The sequence below is a fragment of the Poeciliopsis prolifica genome, unplaced genomic scaffold (assembly GCF_027474105.1).
Source record: "Poeciliopsis prolifica strain line A6 unplaced genomic scaffold, Auburn_PproV2 SCAFFOLD064, whole genome shotgun sequence".
NCBI lineage: Eukaryota > Metazoa > Chordata > Actinopteri > Cyprinodontiformes > Poeciliidae > Poeciliopsis > Poeciliopsis prolifica.
Genome location: NW_026562439.1, coordinates 1,261,014 through 1,288,448, shown reverse-complemented (window position 1 = coordinate 1,288,448; position 27,435 = coordinate 1,261,014). Strand labels below are relative to the sequence as shown.

Below are 27,435 nucleotides of genomic sequence, written 5' to 3'. Positions count from 1 at the left end.
CACACACACACACACACACACACACACACACACACACACACACACAATTTCACACAGACGTGCAGCTATAAGTCTATTAGGGTGTTAATAGGCAGATTAGTTTGCACTGTGATCTGTGCTGAAGAGGATATTATCCTCCTTGCTTCTTTCCTCAGACAAAACAAAGCAGAGCTTTTCCACAAATACGTCTGTCATCACGCCCTAAAGAGCGATTAATGCTCTCACTCAGAAAACACACAGCAAGCGGAGCAAAACGCGGCTAAAACCCACGTCTGAGAAGCAGAAAAAATGGTGACACAAGACAACTTAAGGAGGAAAAGACAGGTGGGAGCGAATGAGCTCTGAAAGTCAAGGGCTGTAATTTAAAACAAAAGAAAGCAAAAATCTAAGCAGTTAAAAAATATTGATATGAGCAAGAAATTGATTAAAATTATAAGATTTTAATCAGGCAAATATTTTCAACTTTTTTTTACTATTTTCAAATTAGCAAAATAAAAATGTTTCCAGACAAGAAGGAAGTGAATTGTTTTACCTTAAATTTAACAGCTGAAGTGAGAAATGCACACAGAGAAGTCTGCAGTAAATTATAATAATTACATTAAAAACGTTTGTATTTTCTCTGCTTGCATTAAGTGGAGCTGCTGTGTTTCTCAGTGTGAGTCTGGTGGAAGCAGACAGGAGTAAATTCTGGTGCCACTGTACCTCTTCCAGGTCTCGGCCCATTGTCGACCTGTCGCCCTTCAAAGGAAGCCGCGTTACTGCACCCTTTCAAAAAAATGAAAATAAAAAAAGAAACTCTATTTTAGATTTAGTTTTAGACTCAGAACAAGCACTGAATTTTTATTGTATTTTGTTTTTTGTTGTTCTGACGGAAACGCGCGGCGCGCCTGTGTGGCATCTCCAGACCCGCAGGTTGGAGGTGAAGGCGCATTTTTTACGAGCCCCTTGAAGCCTGGTGCTGGTTCCCACGTTTTCTCCGATCCTAAACAAAAAAAAAAAAAAAAAAAAAAAAAGCAAAAGCGACGCGGCCTCCGGCTGCTGCGTTGCTGAGGAAACATCCCTGATGAGCCAATTAGGCCCGTGGTGGCGCTTAACTGCGGAGTTTCTAACGTGCAGGGCTCGATATTCAGAACCACGCATGTTGCGGGTCAATTAGGGCTCCGAATATCATCTCTCCGTAATGCCTGGGAAATAATTAAACTCACAGCAAATTTCTGTAATTCTTCTGTGAGGTGAAACAAATATGAAAGTTTTATTTTGCTGCGTAAAATGCGCACAGATGTCAGAACAAAGCTCATAAACCAGGCAGCATTTATCGAGTCCGTTTAATTGATTTTTTTCAAACTGCTCGTTGTTTCTGCGTTTTGGTATTTAGATTGCGGGGGATGTTTATTTCCTGCTTTAAAAAACCATTTAAAAACCTCACCGAGGCCTTGAGCTGCACATATTAATTATTCTCATTTCAGAAGATTCCTCAGTGCGGAGCTTCATCCGGGTTTCACGCACAAAATATACAAAATAATAAATTAAAAACTATTTTTAAAGTAATGCAGGTGGATGGGATAAAAAACACAAGAATAAATATTCTTCCTGTTTTTTTTTTATTTTGCTTGGTTTTTACAACACACCGATTTTGTGTCAAATGTTCTTTAAATAAATATTACCTATAATATAAAAAGAAAACATAAACAATATTTGCACTTAACTGTCATAGAATTTAAAAATGAAATAAAACCTCATATTTTCTCCTGTCGGTTGGAGGTTTGCGCTGTGAAGCCGCGAGATGAAAAAAGTAAAGTGAAAAGAGACTTATCGATTAGTGATTAAAAGATGGGATGATCTGGCACCTGCTGCAAACTACAGGAAGGATCGATGATTTTTTATTTTTTCTAATTCACATCGAAGTAACATTTCTCCTTCTCCTGTCTTGTCACATATCTGGAGAAGTCCTGCCAGATGTTTGGATTTCTGGCGCAGCCGCGTCTCTCCTGAACTCACCGCGTTGCGCCGACTTCTTCCTGCGTATCGATCACATCTAATCCGGCCTAACGAACTATAAAACCCCGCGCCACCCGGCTCTTCTTTACAGGTTCTCTCTCTCTCTCCCTCTCTCTCTCTCTCTTCCTCTCTCTCTCTCCGCCCGGACACCCCAGGGGTGCGCCAGGCTCCGCAAACACAAAGTCATTATCGCTTAGATTCCAATAAGGCGAGTCTGTCAAGGAACGAGCTTCCTTCGGAGAATTTATGTCAGAGGATATCTTCTAAGTGATGCGCGGAAGGATAAATAACAGCGAGTCCCACAGCTGATTACATTGAAACAACGATGCGCGTTTGTGGAGAGGAAGAGGGGGGGTCCCAGCAGATGCAGAGCGCAGGGGCCCATCCACCTGCTCACACCGGCAGAATGCGGGACAACAGGCTGTGCCACTCACACTTCCTTATATATAGATAAACAATTTAATTCATACGTCTGGAGGTTGGGAAGTAATTTAAAACTGAATATTGGTGAAATCCCAGCATTAATTCCAGTGATCAGACTGATAAAACAGTGGAGGAATTATTTTATTCCTGATTGATCGTTGCGAGGCTTTAAAAAAAGCCAGAGGATTAAATAAAAAGTTTATTTATTTCCAACGCAGAAGCTGTTGCGCAAGAACCGCAGCGGTGCGTAACAGCGCGCGCTTGGTACGGCGGAGCCTGCAGGTCCCGCAGTGATTAACTGCAACCCGAACAGGCGCGCACGACCCTCACCGGCTCCCCCTCACGCGCGTGCGCGACAACTGAGGCGCACAAACACACACCCGCGCGCGCGCACTCACTTTTCCCCTCGTTCCTCTCCTCCCTTCTTGCCTCAAATGTTTTTTTTTTTAATCCAAAATGAGTTAAAAACAACTCCAGCTCTGGCTGCAGGTTTACACCTGGAGGGGAATATATAAAATTAAGGCAGCAGAGGAGCGAGAGGCAGAAACGAGCCGGTCCGGATCGGGAGCACCTGGAGCCGGCCGCAGGAAGGTGAGCAGCCGGTGGCAGAGGGGGAACCTGGCGGAGCTGCTGCAGCTGCTGGAGCTGCTGCTGGAGCTGCTGCAGCTCCGAGACCCGGACAGAAACTCCGCAACTGATGGAGACTTTGGAAGCGACGGGAATCGGATTTATTTCCTACATATTGTTTAGTTTACTTAAAATATATTTAGAGAATGAAATAAAATAAAAGAAGTTCATGCATTCAGCAGGAAATAAAATAAATACTTTCAGCACTGATTTAAGATCCAACACTTTCCAGGAGCAAAAAGCGGAAGATAACATGTAAACACACACACACACACACACACACACACACACACACACACACACACACACACACACACACACACACACACACACACACACACACACACACACGCACACGGAGGGATGGAAAAATGAACGTTCCCTCCAGGACCACAGCGGACGTACCTGCTGGGACATTCTGTAGAGGAGGTTGCTGTCAGTGCTCTGCTGCTGCCATGTCCCCATGAAGCCCGGCTGCTCGGCGCTAGGCGGTCTGGTGCTGAACTGCATGGAGCTGCCTGCTCCCTCAGCACTGCTAACAATGCTAACACCACCCTGACCACCAACACCACCACCACCGCCGCTGCTGCTGCTGCTGCTGAGGCTGGGGTGAGTCCTGCTGCTGGACGGGATGCTCTGACCGCCGGTGGGTTGGTTAACCTGACCCGGAGGAGGAGGAGGAGGAGGGGGCGGCCTGGGCGACTCCGGATCTTGCTGGGCTCTGCTGGGACTGGGTCGCACTCGCTGCTTCTCACATCCAACTCTGCCTCCTTGGACTTGGACAGAAAGAGGGAGAGAGGGAGGACAGGAGGAAGGAAGGGAGGGAGGGAGGGAGGGACGAGTGTGAAGGAGGAGAGAAGAAAAATAAGTCAGCGAAGGTGGGTTCTTTTGGGGTCGTGTTGTCTTTGAGTTTTTTCTTCTTTTTGAGGAGAAGTGTGTGTTTGAGAAAAGAGGGTGAATCTCCTCAGGGGCCTCCTCATCTTGGGGGAGGAGAAGGAGGATGATGAGTGGAGGTGAGGAGGTTGGAGAGAGGGATGGAGGGGCTGATGAAAAGCTGAGCAAGAATGAGGAAAACAAAAATAAAAGGTGGAGAGAGAGAGTGTGTGTTTGTGAGAGAGAGAGAGAGAGAGTGTGTGTGTGTGTGTGTGTGTGTGTGTGTGTGTGTGTGTGTGTGTGTGTGTGTGTGTGTGTGGACAGAACACAGATTACCTGCCAAATATTCCAACCAAAAAGGAACAAAAAAAGTTGGAAATCAGAACTCGACACATGCAAACCGGAAAGTTACTTAAAAGTACAAAATCTGAGCCTGAAGTTGGGGAGTTTGAGCCGAAGCGGAGTCGCGCGTCTTACCATGAAACCAGCGGCCGTCCCGGGAAAAAGTGAGGATGAGGAGTGAGTGTGAGCCACCAGCTATCCCGCTCCTCTCCCTGCCTCCGTCTCTTCCTCTCTGAGTGACTCCGTCCCTCTCCTGACGTCCGCGCGCTGCCTGTCCTCTCCCTCTCTCCCTCTTTCCCTCTCTCTCTCCCTCTCTTTCTCTCTCTCTGTCTGTCTTACTCCTCTGTACTCCACCGCAGCCACGGAGGATCTGAGCCGAGCGCCTCGGAGTGTGTGAGTGTGTGTGTGTGTGTGTGTGTGTGTGTGTGGGCGCGCGCCTGTGTGTGTGTGAGCGCGAGAGAGCAATGTGGGAGAGAGAGAGATCTGAGTGTGTGTCGGGGCCGGTGATTCTCAACTGTGCCGCTGAGATGCTCAGTGACACTGCGCTGCTCACTTCCCCGGCGCGGACAGCCCTCCTCTGCTCGGGCCGGGAGGTGGGGGCAGTGAGGAAGAGGAGGAGGAGGAGGAAGGGGAGTTAGCTGTGTGTCCCCCTGCCTTATTACCATGTGGGCTGCCGCGAGTGGCCGGCAGCAACTTGGTTGTCCTCCGCCACGAAAAGGAAAAGAAAAAAAACGGGTTTCTCGACATGCACGCACTGGGGCGCTGCGCTATTGGGGGCGCCACAAAAAAGTAATTATTTCTAGTCAGCATTTTCTGTATTTAAAAGCTGTTCATGCAAACGATGTGGCATCTCACATACACGCACACACACACACACACACACACACACACACACACACACACGCACACACACACACACACACACACACACACACACACACACACACACACACACACACACACACACACACACACACACACACACAGGTTTCTCCAGTTGTCATTAAAAACTCCGCAGCCTTTGTTTGATTTCCAGCAGTTCTAATGAAGGACTAATGGAAACAGCAGCAATCTGCCACCATCTCCTCCTCCTCCTCCTCTTCCTCCTCCTGCTGCTCCGTGGAGGCGCTCAGATTTTAATTAAGAAAAAAATGAGGAAGAGGTTCCATTTTAGCCAAATTGGTCCCCACAGCAGCAAAGGTGTGGGAATAAAATGAGGGATGGAGGAGAAGAAGGAGACAGACACGGAGAAAAAGAGACACAGGAGGATAGAAGAAGAAGGGGGAAAATTTCCTTTGACACAGCATCTCAAACAATGAAGACACCCTCCCTCATCTACAGCCTCCTGCTCCTCCTTTCCTCACAATCAGGCCGTCATTAGAGAAATGACGGGGCAGGTTCGGGTTCCACGGAGGTGTCACCGCGATCTTTCCACGGCAGATCAGCAGCACAGAGGGACAGACGGAGAACTTCTCTTGCCAGCTGCATTAAACGGCCTCTGATCTATAGAGTCACTTCAGATTTTGTGCTAAATTGCTGCAGACAGCTGCCTGGCTGTCTGTTAAAAGCCTTTTGTAGCAGCAGCCACTAATGGCAGAGCAGAGTTAACCTTTGCTGAGATTATCACACCCGTCGTTTCAGCCACGAACACGAGAGAAAAGTGCAGAATGTGTCTTCTTGTCTTTTTGTCAAGCAGGTTTAATTTACACCTTAAGTCCATTTTCTCCTCCTGTCCTGCCTTCATCGCTGTCGCTCTCCTCTTGTCTGGAGATGATCGATCAATCCATCAATCAACCAATCGACCACAGATCGGAATCGGACAATTTTCTCTTGATACCGTCAAATCAGGCTTTTCATGTAACGCAACTTCTTTCATCCTGGGAATCAATGGAACTATGTGAATATTTATGGATTCAATTTAATTAATTACTTAAAGTTTGATGCAATTAATCCCTTTAATTGTTATATTTTTACATACAAAGGTTTCAGAGGGAACTTCTTTTGCTGCTTGTTTCTGGTACAGCCGTAAATTTGACACACACTTGACATCGGCTGACAGCAATAGATGATCTGATTGGACTTTTGTTGTGTTCAAGTTGTGCTAGGAGAAGTTAGCATATCAGCTATTTAAAGCTAAAATAGCATCTTAGAGCTAAAGATGCTAAAGCAGCACAGATGTGCCCAAAGCTAACAAGAGTGCAAACATTTCTAAAGATGCATTTTTAGCATGAAGCTACATGAGACATTTGAAAGCTGAATGAAAAACACGTTTCACCAATCTGATGCAAAATGTTTGTTTATTCAACAATGTAGCAGCAAAAAGGGTTTAGAATTGAAATTGTTGCTTATTTTGTGATGTTTTTAAATAATTAATTGCAGTCCCACCAATATATCAACACACAGTTGCATAACATACAAAACATTTAACATGAACTGATTTTTGCTCATTTTGTGGATCTCTGACTGAAAAACATAATTTTTCTAAACATTTTTAACACGTTGGATAAACATTAATTTGTACTTGACGACATAATTTAAATTCTTAGAGTTGCTTGTGAACCATAAAAACATTTGATGCGTTTTGATGATGGACTATATCAAAATGTAATGTTTGTTACTGGTTTTTCAGTTGGTGACTGTATGCATCATTTTCTATGTTTTTATGATTTGAAACACTTTGAGATTCCTTGTTGCTGAAATGTGATGTACAAATAAATTTGACTGATTGATCACTTAGACAAAAAGTTTGTTTGATAAGGCCTCTCAAGTTTAAGTCGATAAGATTTCATCTAACAGTTTATACTTTAGTGCATTTTTACAAATGGATAAAAATCGGGTGTTTTTCTATGTGCCCAGGATCAGATCTGTCGCCAACATCAGCCTCCATCTTTACTGGAAGATGTCGCCGTGCAGCTTTGCACACACAGATTTCTGTTTTATCCAGGAAAAAAAGCATCTCTACTTTTATCTCCCCGTCTTATTTTATGAGCTGTCAGCAGCCACCATCATAAAATACTTAATGTATCACCCCTTCGACGTGCAGCTTTACTCTTAACAACTTATTGAAAACATAATGCATGAGGCTCAGGCTAATTCTATTAAGTGACAATTTAGCCGCCAAGGTTGCTTTTTTTCCCCCTCTCCAGACTTTTCCCCCGCTCCCTCTCCCTTCCCCTCGGCTGTAAATGTGCTAGTCTGTGGGTTTTTCAAGTGGCACTCAGTGTTTCAAGTCAAGCTGGTGGCTCAGCTTCTGACCCGGCTGCTTAATGGCTGTTATTTGTGGGAGGGAGGAGTGGACTCTGCCAATAGAGCTCACTCTTCCTCCTCATTTCTCTCACACTTTTTCCCCCTTTTTCTCTCTGATAGCAGCTACTAGCGGGAGGAGGAGGGAAAAAAAATTGGAGTGGAAACAGAATGATGAAAAATCTGTATTAGCTGCAGAAATATAGAGGATCCTAGAGATTCTCAGGCTCCTTTATTAAAACTATTATTGTGCAGGACTTGAGAATTCCCCGTGGGGCAGGGGTCCATGTCGAAGCCCATATAATTAACTAGAGGCTCAGCTACGGATCAATTACCAGACAAGCAAGTGATAGCTGAATCAATGGAAGATCATCAGGCTCGTTATCAGTGTTGCAACTCATTAGAGGAAAAGTGAGGTAGAGAAAGAGGGAGAGCAAAAAAAAAAAAAGAAAAAGAAAAAGAGGGAGGGTGAAGATGGAGGCAGGACTGGTGTGTGTGTTAGGGTGTGTGTGTGTTGCTCCTTGTTAGCCACCACTGGCTGGTGACAGAGGGGGGGATCTGGATGATAAGGGCAGGCCGCTCTGTAGCAACAGTCACTGAGGCTTGTATGGATCAATACGAATGTGTGCATGAGGTTAAAGCCCGGCCGTAGCATCCTCCAGCGACTCGCACCCACAGTTTTCACAATCTGAAACTGTCAGGGAGCGAATGTCACGGAGAAAACGTTACGCAATAACTGGTCAAATTCGGCAGAAAGATGACGAGAAGTTTGAAAATACAAACTAAGTTTTTCTGTTCAAACATGTAAAGTATTCCAGGAGAGACTTTCATCTTTACTTTCAAGTTCAGTGTCATAAAAATAAGACTTAGTTCATTGGTTATTTTTTCTCATTATTTTTAGAAAGACGTTCTTCATTTCTGCTTGATGATCCATTCATTTTGTTTTCCCACCTTATCGTCTAGGACAGGGGTATGGACTCCAGGTCCTCGAGGGTCTCCTGCAACTTTTGGATGTATCTCTACTTCAACACACCTGAGTCAAATGGCCATTGCTATATATAAGACGACAAAAAGAAAAATAGAAAGAAAAAATAAAAACTCATAATAATATATAATCACCCAAGGAATGACGAATAAAGGCAAATAAAATAACAGTAACAACATTGATTCCCATACGTAGCCTTTTAAAAGAGAAAACCAACTTTCCTTGGTGGTAATGATTTCATCCTCATTTCTTGCTGTTTTGTTTGCAGCAGAGTCTTCTTCAGGCAGGCAACTTTGTTCTTCTAGAAGTTCGGATAGATCATTCCCTGGGCCTGTGCTTTCTTCATGCATACCGGCACCAAATGCATGACGGCAAACTTCCCCAGCCGGGGAAGTTTGCTTCTCAGTCAGGGACACATTGAAAGGAGAAGAATCTAAAATGTCTTCACCTGGGAAGCAAACCTCCCCAGCCGGGGAGGTTTGATTGTCTGTCGGGGACTGATCGGGAAAAAAAGCATAAAAAAGAAGGCTTGCTTCTCCTACTGAGTAGCAAGCCTCCCCAGCCGGGGAGGTTTGCTTCTCAGTAGGAGAAGGATTAAAAAGAAAAGAATCAAAGTCATCATAAGCTGAGAAGCAAACCTCCCCAGCCGGGGAGGTTTGATTGTCTATCGGGGACTGATCGGGAAAAAAAGCATAAAAAAAAAGGCTTGCTTCTCCTACTGAGAAGCAAGCCTCCCCAGCCGGGGAGGTTTGCTTCTCAGTAGGAGAAGGATTAAAAAGAAAAGAATCAAAGTCATCATAAGCTGAGAAGCAAACCTCCCCAGCTGGGGAGGTTTGCTTCTCAGTTGAGGAAGGCAAGGAAGGAGTGAAAAGAAAATGATCAAAGACGTCATATGTCGACGAAGTGGTGATGTCCTGATACCTATCTCTTACATCTTCTGTACCCGGCCATAACTTGTCACACAATTTTTTCATTGCAGTTGTTACGATGTACCCAACGCCAAAACCGATGGGAAAACATAAGCCAAGAAAAATTTCTGCCATTCTGGAAATCCTTCTGAAAAAGCAGTGGTAAGGTCCGAAGAGTTGGTTGGATATGAACTGGTGTTTTGAAACAGAAGCATTCATAACCTGAGGTGTTCTTTGATCTAGAATCGCATGTCATAGATGATGATGTCATAGATGATGATGTCATAGTTCTGGTGAATGTCTTGCTTCTGTTCATTGCTATGGAAACGATCAGACCAGTTCTGCATGACCCAAACTATTAACCCTTTGCTACAGCATCACTCATTCATTCGAGATGCCATGATGTTGTGGACATTCAATTAATGAGTCACCTCAAAGTTCTTTGATGGTCGTAAAATAGCTATGATGTTTGATTCTGGGGAAGAAAGTGTAGGAAAGTTTTATGGGTTGCTTTTAGCCCGAAACTATATGGGGCATCCTTGTGGCATCCTTGGGGCATCCTTGGGGCATCCTTGGGGCAACCCGAGTCACTAAAACCAACCTGGTTCAGTAACAAGTGCAAGTCGTAATTAGGCCTGTCGCGATAAACAATAAATCAATTAAGCAAGTTATGAAAACCTTGTTGATCAGAAATCAGACACATGGAAGTCTGCATAAACAGAGATTACAGCCAGTCTGAAGTTTGAACAAATTTGGAGTTTGAACAATTTGTTTAAGCCATGCAGGGATTTTACAGCACACGACTGCAATGATTGCTAAAATCAAGAAATGGTAACACATTTTGTTGGATGACAAACTATCCCAGAAGTTTTTGTGATAAATAATAACAATAATATTGTTGTTTTGAGACAGCAATGCAAAGACACATTCTGAAATGTCAATTGAAATTTAAAGTCTAATGAACATTTAACAGTGGAACTGGAAGACATTTCAAATATCCAAAACAACAGAAACATTAAACAAACGGTTTTATGAAGTCTCTGTAAAGACAATTAACCTTCAAGAAAAGGCTTTGTTGAGACAAAACCTGAAGACTTTTGTCATCCAGTTTTGATAGAAAGAGAGAGAGAAAAGGAAAAAAAAGATAAATCATGGAAATGATTGAGCTTCTTTTCATTTGCAATTCATTGACTTATTTAATGGTAAATCTGGATGGAGGTTGTCAGAAACCAGGCTAGTCTTTCTCGACTCCAGCTTAAACAGAGTTTACTTCAGTTCTGGACAGGGTAATCGCCAGTGTAACCCACATAAAGTTAAGAAATAGAGATCGGGTAGGCGGGGTGGTCTGCCTGGCCAATGGAAGTTTGGTTTCTATCAATGTTTAGACCAATCAGAGAGCGGAATGCGACAGAGGCTCCGCCTTCTTTCCCGTGTTGGCAGCGTTGATTATGAGCGGGAGATCCGACCCTGATGAGACAGCTGAGACAGAATCAGTTTTTTTTTCCTGGATTGTTCCTGGAGTGGATTCCTCTATTGACCTTGATGGCGAGCCTTCCCACCTGGACTTAGAAAGAACTGGATTTCCTGCCTTGCATTTGGAGCCCTGCTGCACCCTGCTGCACCTACTGCGCCCTAATGCACCCTGCTGCACCCTACTGCGCCCTACTGCACCCTGCTGCATCCTGCTGCACCCTACTGCACCCTGATGCGCCCTGCTGCACCCTACTGCACCCTGATGCGCCCTACTGCACCCTGATGCGCCCTGCTTCACCCTGATGCGCCCTGCTGCACCCTACTGCACCCTGCTTCACCCTACTGCACCCTGCTGCACCCTGCTGCGCCCTGATACGCCCTGCTGCACCCTGATGCGCCCTGCTTCACCCTACTGCACCCTGCTGCGCCCTACTGCACCCTACTGCACCCTGCTGCATCCTGCTGCACCCTACTGCACCCTGATGCGCCCTGCTGCACCCTACTGCACCCTGATGCGCCCTACTGCACCCTGATGCGCCCTGCTTCACCCTGATGCGCCCTGCTGCACCCTACTGCACCCTGCTTCACCCTACTGCACCCTGCTGCACCCTGCTGCGCCCTGATACGCCCTGCTGCACCCTGATGCGCCCTGCTTCACCCTACTGCACCCTGCTGCGCCCTACTGCACCCTACTGCACCCTGCTGCACCCTGCTGCACCCTACTGCGCCCTACTGCACCCTGCTGCACCCTGCTGCACCCTACTGTGCCCTGCTGCGCCCTGCTGCACCCTGCTGCGCCCTGCTGCACCCTACTGCACCCTGCTGCACCCTGATGCGCCCTACTGCACCCTACTGCGCCCTACTGCACCCTGCTGCACCCTGCTGCGCCCTGCTTCACCCTACTGCACCCTGCTGCACCTTGCTGCACCCTGATGTGCCCTTCTGCACCCTGATGCGCCCTACTGCACCCTGATGCGCCCTGTTGCACCCTACTGCACCCTGATGCGCCCTACTGCACCCTGATGCGCCCTGCTGCACCCTGATGCGCCCTGCTGCACCCTGCTGCGCCCTGATACGCCCTGCTGCACCCTGCTTCACCCTACTGCACCCTGCTGCGCCCTACTGCGCCCTGCTGCACCCTACTGCGCCTTGTTGCACCCTACTGCGCCCTGCTGCACCCTACTGCACCCTACCGCACCCTGCCGCACCCTACTGCACCCTGCTGCACCCTACTGCACCCTACTGCGCCCTACTGCACCCAGATACGCCCTGCTGCACCCTGCTGTGTGGTAGGCAGTTATCACTCATATCTGTATGAGACACCGACTGACATTTTTCGTTGTTGTTTCCTGGAAATTTTGGACTTTGCTTTTCGGACCGTTTTCTTTTATTTGACATTACAACAAACTGCTGTGCAGGAAATTCTCCTCATATGAATGATGTTGAGTGAGACCTGAATCGGGATTTAATTTGATTGATTTATTGTGAAAAAGATTAGAGTGCAGATTACCAAACAGATTTAAAATTGATGTTTAGCACTTGGCCAAGTATTGTTTTATTTTATGCATTTTATTGTGTGTAATTTTATTTTCTTAATTGTGTGTCTTGTCCAATTGTGAGTTTATGGTTTATTTTACTAAAGCTAATTGTTCTTTAAATTCACTCAACTGTGTTTGTGTGTCATTTAAACACCCATCGTGCTCCGACAGCCGAACCTATTGGCCCATCTATAGGAACATCTTGGACCCTTCTTTACTGTGTTACACCAGCAGATTTAAGAATGGACGATAATGTGGAGATACCAATGAAGACATAATAAATCTCTACAAAGGCAGGAATTTCGATGGAAAAATCTGGTGAGATTTTTCACACCTGCCCAGAAATGCCACTATGATGGAAATCCTTCTGCATGTTGGAGAAAATGTAGAAATCAAGATGCAAACCATCATTACGTCTTCTAGGACTTCCCAATTATAAGATGACTGGAAATAAATAAAGATATTTTTAATGATGTAGATGCCTGATTCACTTCGGGAGCAAAACTGAAATATTTGTTACATTTTCAGCTTCTGTTCTCTTTCTCTCTGCTCTGAGTCAAACCAACCGAACCCTTTGATCAACCTGTTCCCCTCCTCACCTGCGGGGGCGCTGCACCAAGAACCACTGAAGGAAACAACACAAAAACCTCTGAAGAAGAACAACTTCCTTCTTCACCAAATGGAAACAAAAGTGAAATAGTGTCAGATTTAGCGCTTGGAGTTTCTCTTTTGTCTTTGGTAAAAAACCAGGATCATTTCTCCGTCTAGTCGCTAGGCTAGCACGTTTGCTTTGGTTGTATTTTCCCAGAATGCCCTGCGCTGTAGTCCAATTCCTGCTTCTGGAGTGGACTCTGGTCCGCCTGGCGTTCACATACACATGCCATCCGCAGAGTTCACTCCAATCAAAGCGAGTTTTAATTTCGTAGGAAATCAAACTTTACCCACTTATGGTTAAAGTTTGGATGCTAACACTTATTGATCAGCGCGAACACATTAGAGTGAAGACTGACCAATGTCCTGCTCTTATTGCTGAGCTTAGACTAAAATATAACACAGAAAAATGTCTTATGAGTGTAAAAAATCTGCCAGTGCAGCTAGAACTTTTGATCAATATTAAGAAATTACTGACTTGAAACAAGCTCCCATGTCCAGCTGAGAAGCTGCTTGTGAGTCAGTTTTGCACTATAAATTAGACAAAAAAGCAGATAATACAATAAAAAACTGATGAATGTGGCATTTCTAACTGAAATACATAATTCAATGCCTCATTTTGTCGATTTATTACATGTTGAACTCAGGTTAACATGTATTAAAAACTTTTGAATTTTGAAAATAATATACAAAAAAAGTCTAATCAGAAATCTAACCTGCAGTGATTGTGGCCTCCACATTTACTCTGCATTTAGTGCAAATACTTCAGTTTTTATCAGTTTGAAAAGTAACATCCCAGAAACGGCACTTCCATTAAATAAAAATGATTTTGCATTAAATACAAAACATTTTGCTCACTTAATGTGGCATTTTTGACTGGATTACATTATTTTACAATCAATTTATTACATGTTAACTCATGTTGATGTGCATTTTAAAGAAAATGTTTGAATTTAGAAATAATCGACAATAAATATCAGATCAGATCAAACTTTGCTGACAAGGAGTTAAAAGGTAAGTGGTGAATTTTGCCATATTTTCTCCATGTTTTATAATTTGTGTTTTTAGTTTTTGGGGTTTATTTGTTTTTGTCTCAACTGTTTTCCTTTGTAAACATTTTTCATGCACACATCTATGAAAGTTTTATAGAGATAAAGTTTAATTACTAACAGTCTCTCCTATAATGGTTATCAGTTTTGGTGTTTTAGGTGAAATCTGACGTAGTTAGTAGATTTTTATCAATTTTGATTCACGTACATAAAACTCTTTTGAACGAATCTGATGAACTCAGGTTTGCAGTTCACTGCAGGCTTTGTTCTCTGTGAAGGGAAGTAGAAACAGTGCAGGATAGTTAGCAGCTTTTTGAACTTGTTGTCCTTTGACTGTAAGCTAGCAGCCACCCTCCATCACCGGCCGTCAAACCTCTCAGCCGCTGCCTGTTTGTTTTCTAAACACCGACATCTAATGGGTCAAATAGCTCAGAAATTGGGCGCAGCAGCTCTCGAGTCTTGAGAGGAAAAAGCGCCTTGTTGGAGCAAACAACGGATGCCGCTGTCATCATCGGGTCCAAATTACAATGCTTAGCCGCTGCCTTATTATTATATTTTTTTTAGTTTTGTTTGTGTGTGATTGTGCGAGTCGTAAGGAGAGGTCAAAAGGAAGGATGAGAGCCGAATTCAGGGCGAAGTAAGTGGAGCTGCATTATCTTTGCAGCGATGGAGTTTTTAAAATCGGTGTGTTTGGCGGATTTATGGGATGGATTCAATAATGAAACAAAAAGAAACTTATAGGGAAATGATGAGTGTCTCAAAGACAGAAATGCTATTATTAATGTTCATAATGTGTAAATATTTGTATATTTAATCATGAGAATGTGAAAATACTATATCTGGTTTGAGAGAAAATCATAAAATTTTGCATCTTCTGTTTCCTTCAGGAAAATTGTGTGAATGTCACTTAGATTGACGAATGCCTCATGAACATTTATGTCTTTACGTTTTGTTGTTTGAAATAAATTATTATTTTTTGTTACTGTAGAATAAACCTGAAGAAACTAGTGATCAGACCTGAAGTGTGGGTTCAGTGATGGACCTGAACCTTCAGAATCACATAAAGATGGTTACAAAGTCGGCCTTCTAACACCTGAAGAACATTTCCAGCATTAAAGTTAAAAATGTATCAAGATCTAGAGAAACTAATCCATACGTTTGACAACACCAGTGTCTTCACAGTGTTTAAATAGTTAAATATTTACTTAAAATAATATTTACTTAAAATAAAGTCCTATTTCTTGCTGCAAATGTTGTTTTGTCTTGCTTGAAGCACACTGAGACATTTTCAGTAAAAACTAGACCAAAATGACTTGGTTAGAGTTTGTGTTTTTGCAGTGTAGGGGACATCATCGGCCAGCGTGTCAATAATTATCAACCTTTTAGTTGTCGTTTCACCACCAGCGCTGCTATAAAACGTTCACAAGGCCGAGGTGATTCTGCTCCTTTCATTTTCACAAAGGTGCATTATGAGGCGAGCTGCCAGAGATCAGGGACACGGCCGATCATGTGGCTCCCACCCGTCTCCCAGACCTTCCCGTGGCCCCGTCTAGCGTCTTCCCCTCAGCCTCGCTCTTATCCCGCTATCACAAGCGCGGAGCTGTTCCTGCTGCTGTCATATGATGTCTTGTGGCGCTGCAGTGGTAGCAGAACAGGGACACTTCTATCCCTGTGCCATCTGATCGACACGCTGCTCCTTGTCACATGTGCGTGCGCTGAGACCAGAAAGCGGGTCACCGGCAGTACCAGCCCTCGGCCATGTGCTGCTGCTTATGTACAAAGGTTGCACTCGCCGGTTTAGGAAACGCCACTTCCCAGCCGTCTCAGGCTTTTAGTCCTGCTTTGTTTGAGTTAATTTGATCTATGTTGCAACAAGGCCATCAAACAGCCACCAATCATGATAGAAATACAATAAATATGCAGTTTCCCCCACAAAATCCTGCAAAAACACAGAATCTTAGCAATATTTGAGGTCCAGTTTCTGCTGCACGCTTCAAAAACCGTTCAGCCAGATATAATAAGTTTTAATAAGTTTATTATTACTAAATATTGATGAAAAACTCCCACTAGCAGATTGTGTTACTTGTACCAAGTATAAATAAATGAAATAATTTGCCAATGGAACAAGAACTTTTTCATCAATATTAAGAAATTATTGACTTATTGATCGGCCAAGAAACAGCAATCAGTTCATTGATCTTTCACATTTTGGTGTTTAGCTGTTTTGTGATTTATAGAGATTCACTGGTCAGATATTAATATCTGTATCGGTGCCGATACTGAAAGAAAATTCTAGATTGGATATCAGTGAAAATCTCATAACATGCTTTAATTATAAATATTGATAATTATTGAGTCATTAAATTGAGATAATTAAGATTAATTAAGCGTTCACTCCCTTTCTCGTTATTTTCCTCCTGATTGTGTTTTCTCTGTCCTACTGATTGCTTCTTTTCTTATTTTTAAAAACCTGTTTGAAAAAATAAAACTAATTAAAAGAAATAAGAGGGAAGAGTAAAGTTTGGCCCCTGAATGTTTCCAAGTTGGGGATTTTGGCCCTCGGGGTAAAAAGTTTGGACACTAAAGAGAACAGCTCCTTCCTCTTCCTGCCATTTCTCTGTTTTCTCCTCAGCAGCCTTTCACCCTTACACTTGGATAATTCCTCTCTAATCATCTCTGGCTCCTCTTCCTCTCCACCCTCATTTGCCCCGCCGCCCCCCTACCCTCTGCTCACCTCATCAGACAGGGCTTCAGCACCTCCATCCCCTCGGCCCGTCCTCTCTCACTGACCCGTGCTCCCCCCAGTCACAGGGCGTTGTGTCTCTACCTGCCAGGCTCCCTGACAGCCCCGCGCCCCCCCTCTGCCCCGCGCCCCCCCTCTGCCCCGCGCCCCCCCTCCGCCCCGCGCCCCCCCCCCCCCCCGAGAGGAGACCGCCCGCCCATCTGGAACGCTGCCGTGGCAATCCTGTCGTGCACCCCGCCCCCTCCGCCGGCCCGGTGTCGACCAGAACCGGCGTGGAGGGTTTGACGAAGTCCTTCGCTTCCCTCTCTCATCTCCACTTTCTGTCTCTGGATCTCTCATTATGATAATTTTACCCGTCTTCCTCATTCTCGAAGATTTTCCTTTCTTCCTCTGACCTGACTAACACGTCTACAAGTTTTCCTCTCTTGGATCCTCGATGAAACGTTTCTGCCTCTGCAAGGCGAGGGAGCGTCAGGCAGAGAGGAAGTTTAATGACTTTCTTTACAACCTCAGGACTCATGTTTGTTGTTGTTATTAGTAACAGGTTCATGCAGGTTTCACCGACTCACATTTAAGACTTTTTAAGACATTTATCAATAAAACTTTAGGCCCCTATCCAGGGTTGGGCATTTATTATGCCATTTATCTTGATAAATTTCTTGTCATGATGTGAATTTGATTCTTCATTGTCACAATAAGTTCCATTGATGATGTCATGACAGGTCTGTTTGTGGATGTAGGCAGGAGCTGGGAGCTTTGATGATGTTCAATTTTATTCAATAATAAATCTGGAAATCTACAAAAATCACTGGGAACGCAGGGAGCCAGAGCAGAACAAAAAGAGGAACCAGGAACAAAAAGTAATCAGGGTATCGACGGGGATGACAGGGATTTAACTGAACAAACAAACAAACCCCAAAATACGTGAGAAGAACCCATGAAAAGTCACTTTTCATGAGTTATCACAATAGCATCAAAACATATTGTGAAGAAACTTTCCATGATACAGGAATCTGTAAATACCCAGTGTCTTTAGTGATCACTGTGTTGTACCCTCTTTGTGAATGGTTCAGATTTTGTTGGACATGCGTAACATTTACTTAGTTGATTAAAACTGAAACAGAAATTAAAACTTTAAAATATCTCTTTGGGTTCTGAATCTTTGTGGTTTTCACTCTTAAAATGGACGTACCTAAATAAAATATATTATAAATGAAATTATAAGCTGTTGAGAGAAACCTGTTTATAATTATGAGTCACAAAGTGCAGAAAAGAAAGTTTTCCTAATCTAAAATAAAGCATCTGAGGAAAAAAAATTCTTAAAAATGTGCCAGCAAATGAAGGGAATCCTATGTTCATTAAAATGTTACCCGTCTGTGTTCTAGCAAGTAATTGCAGTTTATGACTTGAGCTGTAATGAGATCTCCTGGCCATATTATAAAGCTACATTTCTGTCATCAAAGTGAAGGTCATCTGCTGATGGTTGAACCTGTTGCTGTCAGAACGAGACGTCATCTGGTAGAAAAAAAACGTCTGAGCTCCTAATATGAAGCCAAGTGCTTTAACTTGACAACCTCTGTCTGCTTAAAGGGGCGGTATTATGTGTTTTTCCCAGGCACAAAGTGCCGTTTTAAAGCGCAACTGAATAAAATATGTTATCTTCAGTTCCTGCATATCAAAAATGATTTTAAATCAATTTAACTTTATAATTTAATGCCTTGAAATTGGGCCTGCGTCTCTTTAAGAAGCTCCTGCTCTTTCTGAAACTCCGCCTCCAGGAAATCATCCCAACATGGCTCCTCTGTTAACCCTTTAACGACGTTTCTACCAGGTTTAGTCTGAGAAGTAGCTCTATAACGAGCTTAGCAGTAGGCTGCTGACGCTAGTCTGAAGGAGCTGAATGAGAGACTGTTGCTGTGCTTGAAAGCTAGAAACTCAGCAGAATGGTTGCCAAGAATCAAAGTCACGCTCCGCTGATGTTTTTGATGAGACAGATGTATCAAAATTCAGAGGCTAAATCCTTTTGAGGTTAATCACCTGTAACTGATTTACCTAATTATTCAAACAGGGAAAATTAATTAATAATACACATAATGAAAACTGTTTTAGCACTACTGCTAAAGTTAACATCTCTTAAAAGCAGAGGTCAACTGTACATTGAATCTTATGGATCTTAGTCTGGATCCTTGCTGAATATTCATACAACAGATGACAAAATTACAGAAATCAGGTTTTCTTCTTTAAGCCACTGATACCAGAAAATGTTAATAAATTTAAAGCAACAAGAAGCCAAACAGACATTCTGGATGTAAGGAAACACATTTCTACAAACAAACCATGATGATGGTTTGTGTCAAGATGGAAGCAAATCATAAAAACCATAAAGTACTTTAGAGTAAATATATAAATACTGACAGCAAATATTAAGTCACTTTTACTTGCAGTTATCAAGAAAATTACTGTTACATAATCTATAGTTGGGTTTAAAATACTGATTATTAAAATAAAGGTTTATACAGAAAGTATTGCTATGCACCTTTAACTGGACTTTTCCTGCAGCTGCTTGTGTTGCTGTGCTTTCATGTCCCTGATCAGGTCTGCCTCAGTCAGTTAGCATAACGCTATTATGAGACATAAGCAATGACATCATGTGTCTGAAATGTGTCTTTGTCTGTAGCAGCAAGCTTTGTGGTATCAGCGAATCCATCTGCGGACGAAGCAGGAAGTTTACATACACAAACTGAAAGACGCACAGATTTTTCTCCCTGAAGTGAAATCAGACCAAACTCTTCTCCTTTTAGATCGGCTGGAATTAAATGCGTCAATAATGAAAGCAACTTCTAACTTCTGATTCTGATACATTTCAGTGTTATTTGGAGTCTCACCTGTGGATGTGTTTTAAAGACGCACCTGAAAGTCGCTGCTTTCTGCCTCAAAATATTCCTGGAGCTGCTGTCGCCTGATTCATCCTTTAGAAAAAATTCCAGATGCTTGAAGGTGAAGATTCATCTGTGTAAACAATTATATTCAAGTATGAACGTGATGGGAATGTCCGATGCTCAGCGAGGAGGCGGGTTCTGGTCCGAAACGTGCAGACTGACTGCAGAGCAAAAGTCGTTGCAAAAATGCTGCTGGAGTTGGTGAGACAGTCGTTTCCACAGTGAAACATGGACTGGAAGGCCAATCAGTGAGGAAGAAGCCAATTCAGCAAAAAGAAACACAAGAAGAAAAAAAGTCACAGGAACAAAGAGCTTCATTTGTGGAGATATTGAAACTAAAGAGGAACCGTTTGGACACAAAAACCATCGTTAAGAATGGGGGTGGCAGCATCATGCTCTGGGCTGTTTGACTGCAGGAGGAACTTCATAAAATATCACAAGGAAATAACATTATGTGGAAATATTGAAGGCAGGAAGTAAGATTGGGCACAGATCCATTTTACAGATGGAAAATAACCGTAAATAAACTGTTAAAGTGGTTCTAAATATGCAGTCAGAGAGTTTTGGCTAAATAACTAGTGACAGAGCGAGGCTGGAACTGGTCCAGAACCAGCTCCACCGGTTCTGGGTCCCGGAACCAGCTCCACCGGTTCTGGGTCCCGGAACCAGCTCCACCGGTTCTGGTCCAGAACCAGCTCCACCGGTTCTGGACCAGAACCAGCTCCACCGGTTCTGGGTCCCAGAACCAGCTCCACCGGTTCTGGTCCAGAACCAGCTCCACCGGTTCTGGACCAGAACCAGCTCCACCGGTTCTGGACCAGAACTAGCTCCACTGGTTCTGGTCCAGAACCAGCTCCACCGATTCTGGGTCCCAGAACCAGCTCCACCGGTTCTGGGTCCCAGAACCAGCTCCACCGGTTCTGGGTCCCAGAACCAGCTCCACCGGTTCTGGACCAGAACCCCAGCCAACTACTGAGAGGGAAACCCAAGATGACCCGAGTCATAAAGGCTCCAAATACTGAGGAAGTGTATGAAAACTTCTGAACCGAAGTCACTAATAAATACAGATCTGACAGAATTCTGTCATTATTGTTAAATTTAGCAAATAGAATAAAAGTGGTGATTCCAACTCACCTGAAACAAGAGAAATTTGCTCTGATTTCAGAAAGAAAGAAGAAAACGTCAGATTTATGTTTTCATTAAGTGTATGTAAACTTATGGACTCTTATGGCTGAAATATGATCCATCTAAAATCGACACGCATTAGATAAAGACTAGTAGTTGTCTCGGGTTGGTATCACAGTGAAACAAGCAGGAGTCTAACATCCAGACATAATAATCTGAAATTAATTATTTTTGTCAAATAAATCAAAAGCGCAAAAGTAAAACAGCTTTCAGACAGTAAGCTGACGTCCTCCTTTGGTTCGACTGCGTGAGCGCATTTTTTTCCCAACAAGTCATCTGCGTGGGCATCTGCTGCGCAGCGCTGCGGCAAAGTTATGGGAATCACGCTTTCTCCTCATTAACCTTTGTGAGCAACAGGGAAGTCCACGGCTGTTTGTATCGTAAAAATAAAAAAATAACTCGAATGACCTCAGAGCAGCTCAGATGCAGGCCAGAAGGGCTGCGAAGCATCTGACTCCCCCCAGAAAACAAATGCTGAGCTAAGAGGGACATGTGGGTTACATTAGCAAGGAGAGTCTTTATTTATGGCACACACATGACAAGGAACATAACCGCTAACACAACGACAAACACACAAACACTCCCAAATAAATGTCACACAAATCATCCTGTGGCAGTGAAAACCGTCCGGCACAAGTTCACTAAATCTCTGCGCTTCGTCCCGACGAGCTGCGTCCGCAAAGAAAAATCAGAGCGTTTTCTGCCTGCTCCCGGTCACACAACAACGAAACAAACGGAGAAGAAACGATTAGGATCCCGCCATCAGGTTTCAATTACATGGAAAAGGCGGGGAGGGTTAAGTGAACATCAAGTCATATTAAACTACAACAGGAGGCCAATGGCATTGTGGGACTTTGATGAAAACTCTCTTGCATTAACACACACTCTCACATGTGTCCAACGTACATTATTTAATTATCACAAGCGTGGCCAAAGCTCTGACTTCCTGCTCCAGCTTAACCACTTCCACCCAGAACCTGTGAGTCGGAAAACATGGATGAGAGTAAAAAAAAAAAAAAAATGTCGCGTCTACATCTGGAGTTAACAGAGCCCATGCAAACCCAGCTGTGTGTGAGCACTGTTACAGATTAGCCTGTGTTGCATCATTTTATTATGTTGTACCAGGATGTAATAAAAGTAAAAAATTATCCACACAACCTCGCAGAAGTATCCACACTGATAATTTAAAAGTATGTTTTTCATCCCAGTTTCATATGACAAAGTAGTGAAGAACGGTGGAAGAAAAACTTTGGTTTAAAAAAAATAAATCTGAAAAGTGTGGCATGCATTTATATTCAGTCCACTGCAGAACCAAGTTCCAGTCTGATTCCAGCTGAAGGACCGGGTTTCTCAAAAAACAGAAAGAAAAGGCAAATATCCCGGCGGGAAGAAAACGAAGAAAACGATCAGAGGAATTAATGTCAGCAGAAATACGTTTCAGTTTCTCAGAGTGAATTGCAGAACTTTTGTTTCCATTACAATAGCTTGAAGTTCTACTTGTACCAAAAAGTAGTTTAATGAAGAAACTAACATTTATCTTACTGCTAAAAACAAAATATCACTGAGCTCCAGAACGCTGCTGCTGGTGTTCTCAATGAAACCAGTACAGTGGAGCAGACACATATTTTAGGGGTGTCAGAGTTTGAGGGGGTTGAATATAGTTTCAAGCCATGCTTCAGATTTCTAAAAAGTGAAAAGTGACGCACTACTTTGTCTGAAATCGCAGTGAAACACGTTGAGTTTGGTGGTTTTACTGTGACAGAATGTCAACGTTTCAGCGGTTTGAACACATCTCAGCTGCAGTCTTCCTGCTTTCCCTCCTTTCTGTCACCTGTCTCTGCACATTCAATCACTCCCAGAGAAGCAGAGAAATGGCCTCCATATTCCCACAGGCGAGACATAAAGAGCCGCGAATGGATGGATGGCAGGTGGCAGGGGGAGTGGGGGACGAAACCAGCGGCTAAATTATTGAGTGACACTTCGCTTTGAGACGCACAAACACTCATAAACCAGAAAGTGAAGGCATTAGAACTGTTAGCCTCCTGAATGCACCCGACAACTCGAGTACACGCTAACCGGCGTCAACGCCGCCCGACCGGGCCGGGGCTGTTAAAACTTTTACGCCGCCGCTCAAAGGGACGCGGCGGCTCCTGAGAGGCCGTCTGGGGGTGAGTGGCCCTGTCATCGCCGCTAATAAATAAGTAAATACATGAGGAGTGGCTGAGCTCTGTGCCTCACTGGGAGTTTTTCCCTCGTAAAGGCTCAGCAAATTGGTGCCCACACCTGTGCGTGTGTGTGCCTGAGCGTCCGGAGGGAGGAAGAGCTTCGGCTTTGCCACTGTTTTCCAAGCTTGAATGTGCCAAAGTGGGATTTTGTTCACTTAAGTTACTCCAGGTCTTGATTTTCCGTGACAAGGCTGAAGCTCGCTGGGTGGGCTCGGGCCTAATTCAGTACATCGGAGACAGGATGACGGGCGACTTGCCACCGTCGACCGAGACTCGTTAAGGTCTGATCAGAGAGACACTGACTGCCGAACGGCTTCCTGCGCTGCTGCAGGAGCAAAGGGAAAACACGAGATCATCCGACACAAAACTGTCAGCGAATCACAGCTATAGACAAAACTGACTAACCTCAAGTTTGCAATGTTCGAATAAAATATCTAACGACATGAACAGAATTTAAGTCAAGCTGCACAGAAAAATGTCTGCAGTTATTTTGTGATCTGGGCTGCAACGATTAATCGGATTAATGCTGATGAATCAGCATGTGAAATAATCGCCAACTAATTTAGTAATTGATTAATCGTTAACTGAAATATGCCGAATCAAAAAGGATAGTTGATGAAGAACAACAACAGTAATTAAGCTGAAACTGCAATATAAATATACAGTTTGCATTTAAGTTGCAGGAAAAAAACCTTTACATTTCTTTGCGGAACTAAAGTGGAAGTTTTTGCTTCAGAAGGATTTTTAGCTGCAGATAAAAATAACCAAGCGTTCACTAAAGCAATGCTGTTACTCATTTTAGGCAATAAAATGTTCATTTTAAAGAAATTACAAAATGCATTGTTTCCTCCTGATATATTATGTTTCTATGACTTTTATATTTTCATCTTTCATGAAGTAAACGACGCAACAGACTTGTTGCTGAATTTGAATTGGAATAAATGCCAACAAATTAGAAAATATGACTAATTTACTGTGTGCAGTTTAATGATATACACCATTTTTATTGAGGCTACTGGTGTCCAACAGAAAAGTGTCGTCCAGTCACAGCTACAACCTAAAAATAAGTAATAGTTTTATCACTATTTCAATAGTAGCTGAAAATATTGCGGTAAAAATTTAAGTCCGTATTGCCCACTGCTACATAACATTAGAAATTAAACATGAAAAACAGAAAGAAAAGATTTCTTTGACTGAAGCCCTTCATGGTTCCTACAGGAGAACTGACCAGAAACCAACCGAACGCCTGTGAGCGTTTTAAATGTGTCTGCATTACGGCGCGCACTCATGCTGCTGCATGTGTGTTTCCTCATTGTAAAGCCTGCTAATTGCAGCTGAGACTCCGTTAATTAACACAAAGAGAGGTCTCTGGTGAACGCACGGGCTCTGAGAGTGTGTCACGAGTTTTCATCCAGCTGAGCTGTGGGACACAGCGGCCTAATCAAAGCCTTTTAAGTCCTGCCATGCTCACACTGGAGGATTAACCGAAGACACACTTTAGTCGTGGAAAACGAGACAAGCGAGAATCAAGCCGGTCGAAAGCAAAAAACAGAAGAGAATTTAGAGAAATCTCTTGAAAACCAATAAATCAGACAGTAAATGTGGAATATTTAAGTTGCTCAGACGTAAACACTGCGGAGTTGGACTGGTTGTTTATGTTTGATGCACTGGAGGATTGACTCGACGTGCATCAATGTCTCCGTCTTCCCTTTGTCCGCCCCACCATCTTCCTCCGCTCTCTTTTTTGTTTTGGGTTGGAGGGGGGAAAACTTTCTCCCTTTTTATTATTCCTGCCAATTTGGACAGAAGCCCTGGTCAAAGACAGATTACACCGAGTCGCGTATCAAACCTAATCAATCTTCAGCCCCCGGAAGGCATCACTCTCCCAATGAATAATTACCGCAATCCAGTTACGAGCGGCCGCTGCCAGAATGTTGCCATCGCACACCCATCTCTTCGGATCTGGAACCCTTGGCTGATTAACCGCTGAACTTTGAAGAGAGAAGTTTGCGATCGTGTGTGTCCGCTTCGCAGGGAAGCAGGAGAGATGAATGGATCGGTCGCAGCAAATGCGACTGTTTTCCTAAAGAAACTCCATCGACTTTAGGCTCAACTGGAACCTGCAGGATGAAGGTTCGGGTCGGCCTTTAGGGCCGTCAGTGTCAAGGCGTTAAGGCATGCGATTCATTTGGCCTTGAATTTTGAGACAAAAATGTTGACTTTCAATCTCATTAATCTGAGATGAAAGAAATTCTGACTTTTTTCTAAAAATCTGAAAAATAAACAGAAGAATTAAAAAAAAATCTGAATTTTTGTCTCAGATTTTTTACTTTAATCTCAGAATTCTGACTAATTTTTCCAGAATTCTGAGAAAAGTCAGAATTCAGTTTTTATTAAGAGATTAAAGTTAGAAATCGAATTTAGAATCTCTGAATTCTTAGATCAAACAATTCTCTTACCAGAATTCTGACTTGTTTCCTCAGAATTTGGATTTTAATCCCAAAATTTTAATTTATGTCAGTCTGTTACATAAAAATCCAAATAAATAAATAATTTGTTGTTAGCATATAAAGATAACTACAAAACTATTATTTCCTTTCCTTATCATAGGATTTGTAAATCTGCACTTTATCCACATTAAAACCACCACAGATTTCAGATTTAATACCGGATTAGTCTGCTGCTGCATAAACTACCTTCAGATTTTGAGAAAAAAAAGATTATTTTAGTGGCTCTAATGTGGATGAATTTGTGATATTTTTGTGTCAAAGGCCCAAAACTTTTTTTTGGTAACTCCATGTTGCAGTGAACGAACTCTGCAGCAAAGACATAAGTAACGGGAGATGATGAGGATGATTAAAAGGAAAGGGATGGGATGTCGGGTGAGAGGAATAAATGATGAATGAGGAAATCATCATGTTGGTGAGCGAGCGCGCTGCTACCAGCGGACAGTCACACGCTGTCAGTCAGTCACTCAGCCAGCGATACGTGATGTATGAGACGTTTCATCAGGAGCCTTTCTTCCTCGATGCATGAGAGGAAGAGCTGAGGGCGGAGGAAGAGTGAAACGGAGGCGTGTGTGACTGCAGGGCAGCTGTATTGAGCGGAGGAGGGTGTCATTTAGAAAGTGGCTGGCTCAGCAGCAGCCATTAGCAGCACTGTGACACAGTGGACCATCGAGCAAACAGACAGCAGGAGGAACGAGGGCCGAGCTGACAGCAGCGTCACCACGGAGTTCAGCTGGAGCTGCAGGAGCTTCGCCGCTAATTAAATGTGTCATTTAAGGCCATAATTATCAGTCATTTTGTCTAAATACATCAGAGTGCAGAAAGTGGCTTTTTTAATGCTATAACACCAATCTGGCCTTATGTGAACAAGTCTCTTATTAAATCATAACCAGAGTGTTTGTGAATAACAATGGCCAAATATGAAGGAATTTAAATACAGATTAGAAATAAAGTTGATGTGGAAAACGGACCAAAAGTTAAAGAACTAAAGTCAAAACTCAGAGAAAACGACCCGTTCCACAAAACACACGTTACTGATGCCCAAGACCAGCGGTGGGTGGCGCTAACGAGCTAATGGCGCATCCTGCTAACGAGCTAATGGCGCATCCTGCTAACGAGCTAATGGCGTATCTTGCTAACGAGCTAATGGCGCATCCTGCTAACGAGCTAATGGCGTATCTTGCTAACGAGCTAATGGCGCATCCTGCTAACGAGCTAATGGCGTATTTTGCTAACGAGCTAATGGCGCATTCTGCTAACGAGCTCATGTACTATCAATGAGCACATTGTCAGTGAGCGCTTTAGCATTTGTGTGAAAAGACAAACTTGTTTTTTTTTTTAAAGCTGTGTCCCGTTGATCTGACAGGAAGTTAACGCGTCATATTGATGGTGAAACATGGCGGCAGCAGTATGATGGTTCGGATCTTCTTGGCTTCTTCAGATTTAAGATGGGACCTTGAATTTTGCTCTCAAACAAAACGTTCTGGAGGAGAACATCCAGCCATCATTTTGTGACCTTTGCCGTTAGCGCACTTAGCTTACGCAGCTGAACGATGATCCGCAGCAAACCAGCAAGGCTTCAGAGTGGCTTAGTCATACTTTGGGTTCAAATCAAATAGAAATGTGGCGGCGGGACTTTAAATTGTTCATGCTCATAAAAATCTTCTAAAATTACTTCTGCAAAGAGGACTGAGCAAAAATTTCTTCACAGCAATGCAAAAACGAC

The 27,435-nt window shown here is 43.4% G+C and overlaps 1 protein-coding gene across 1 annotated transcript in view; it reads right to left on the bottom strand.

Annotated features, from left to right (window-relative positions):
- bnc2 (basonuclin 2) overlaps positions 1 to 27,435 on the bottom strand; it is a 210,225-nt gene that overhangs the window by 121,646 nt on the left and 61,144 nt on the right. Inside the window, 3 exon segments of the mRNA XM_055019862.1 lie at positions 703 to 765; positions 3,454 to 3,761; positions 3,764 to 3,824. Of these exon segments, the coding sequence (XP_054875837.1) occupies positions 703 to 765; positions 3,454 to 3,761; positions 3,764 to 3,824 (432 nt within the window).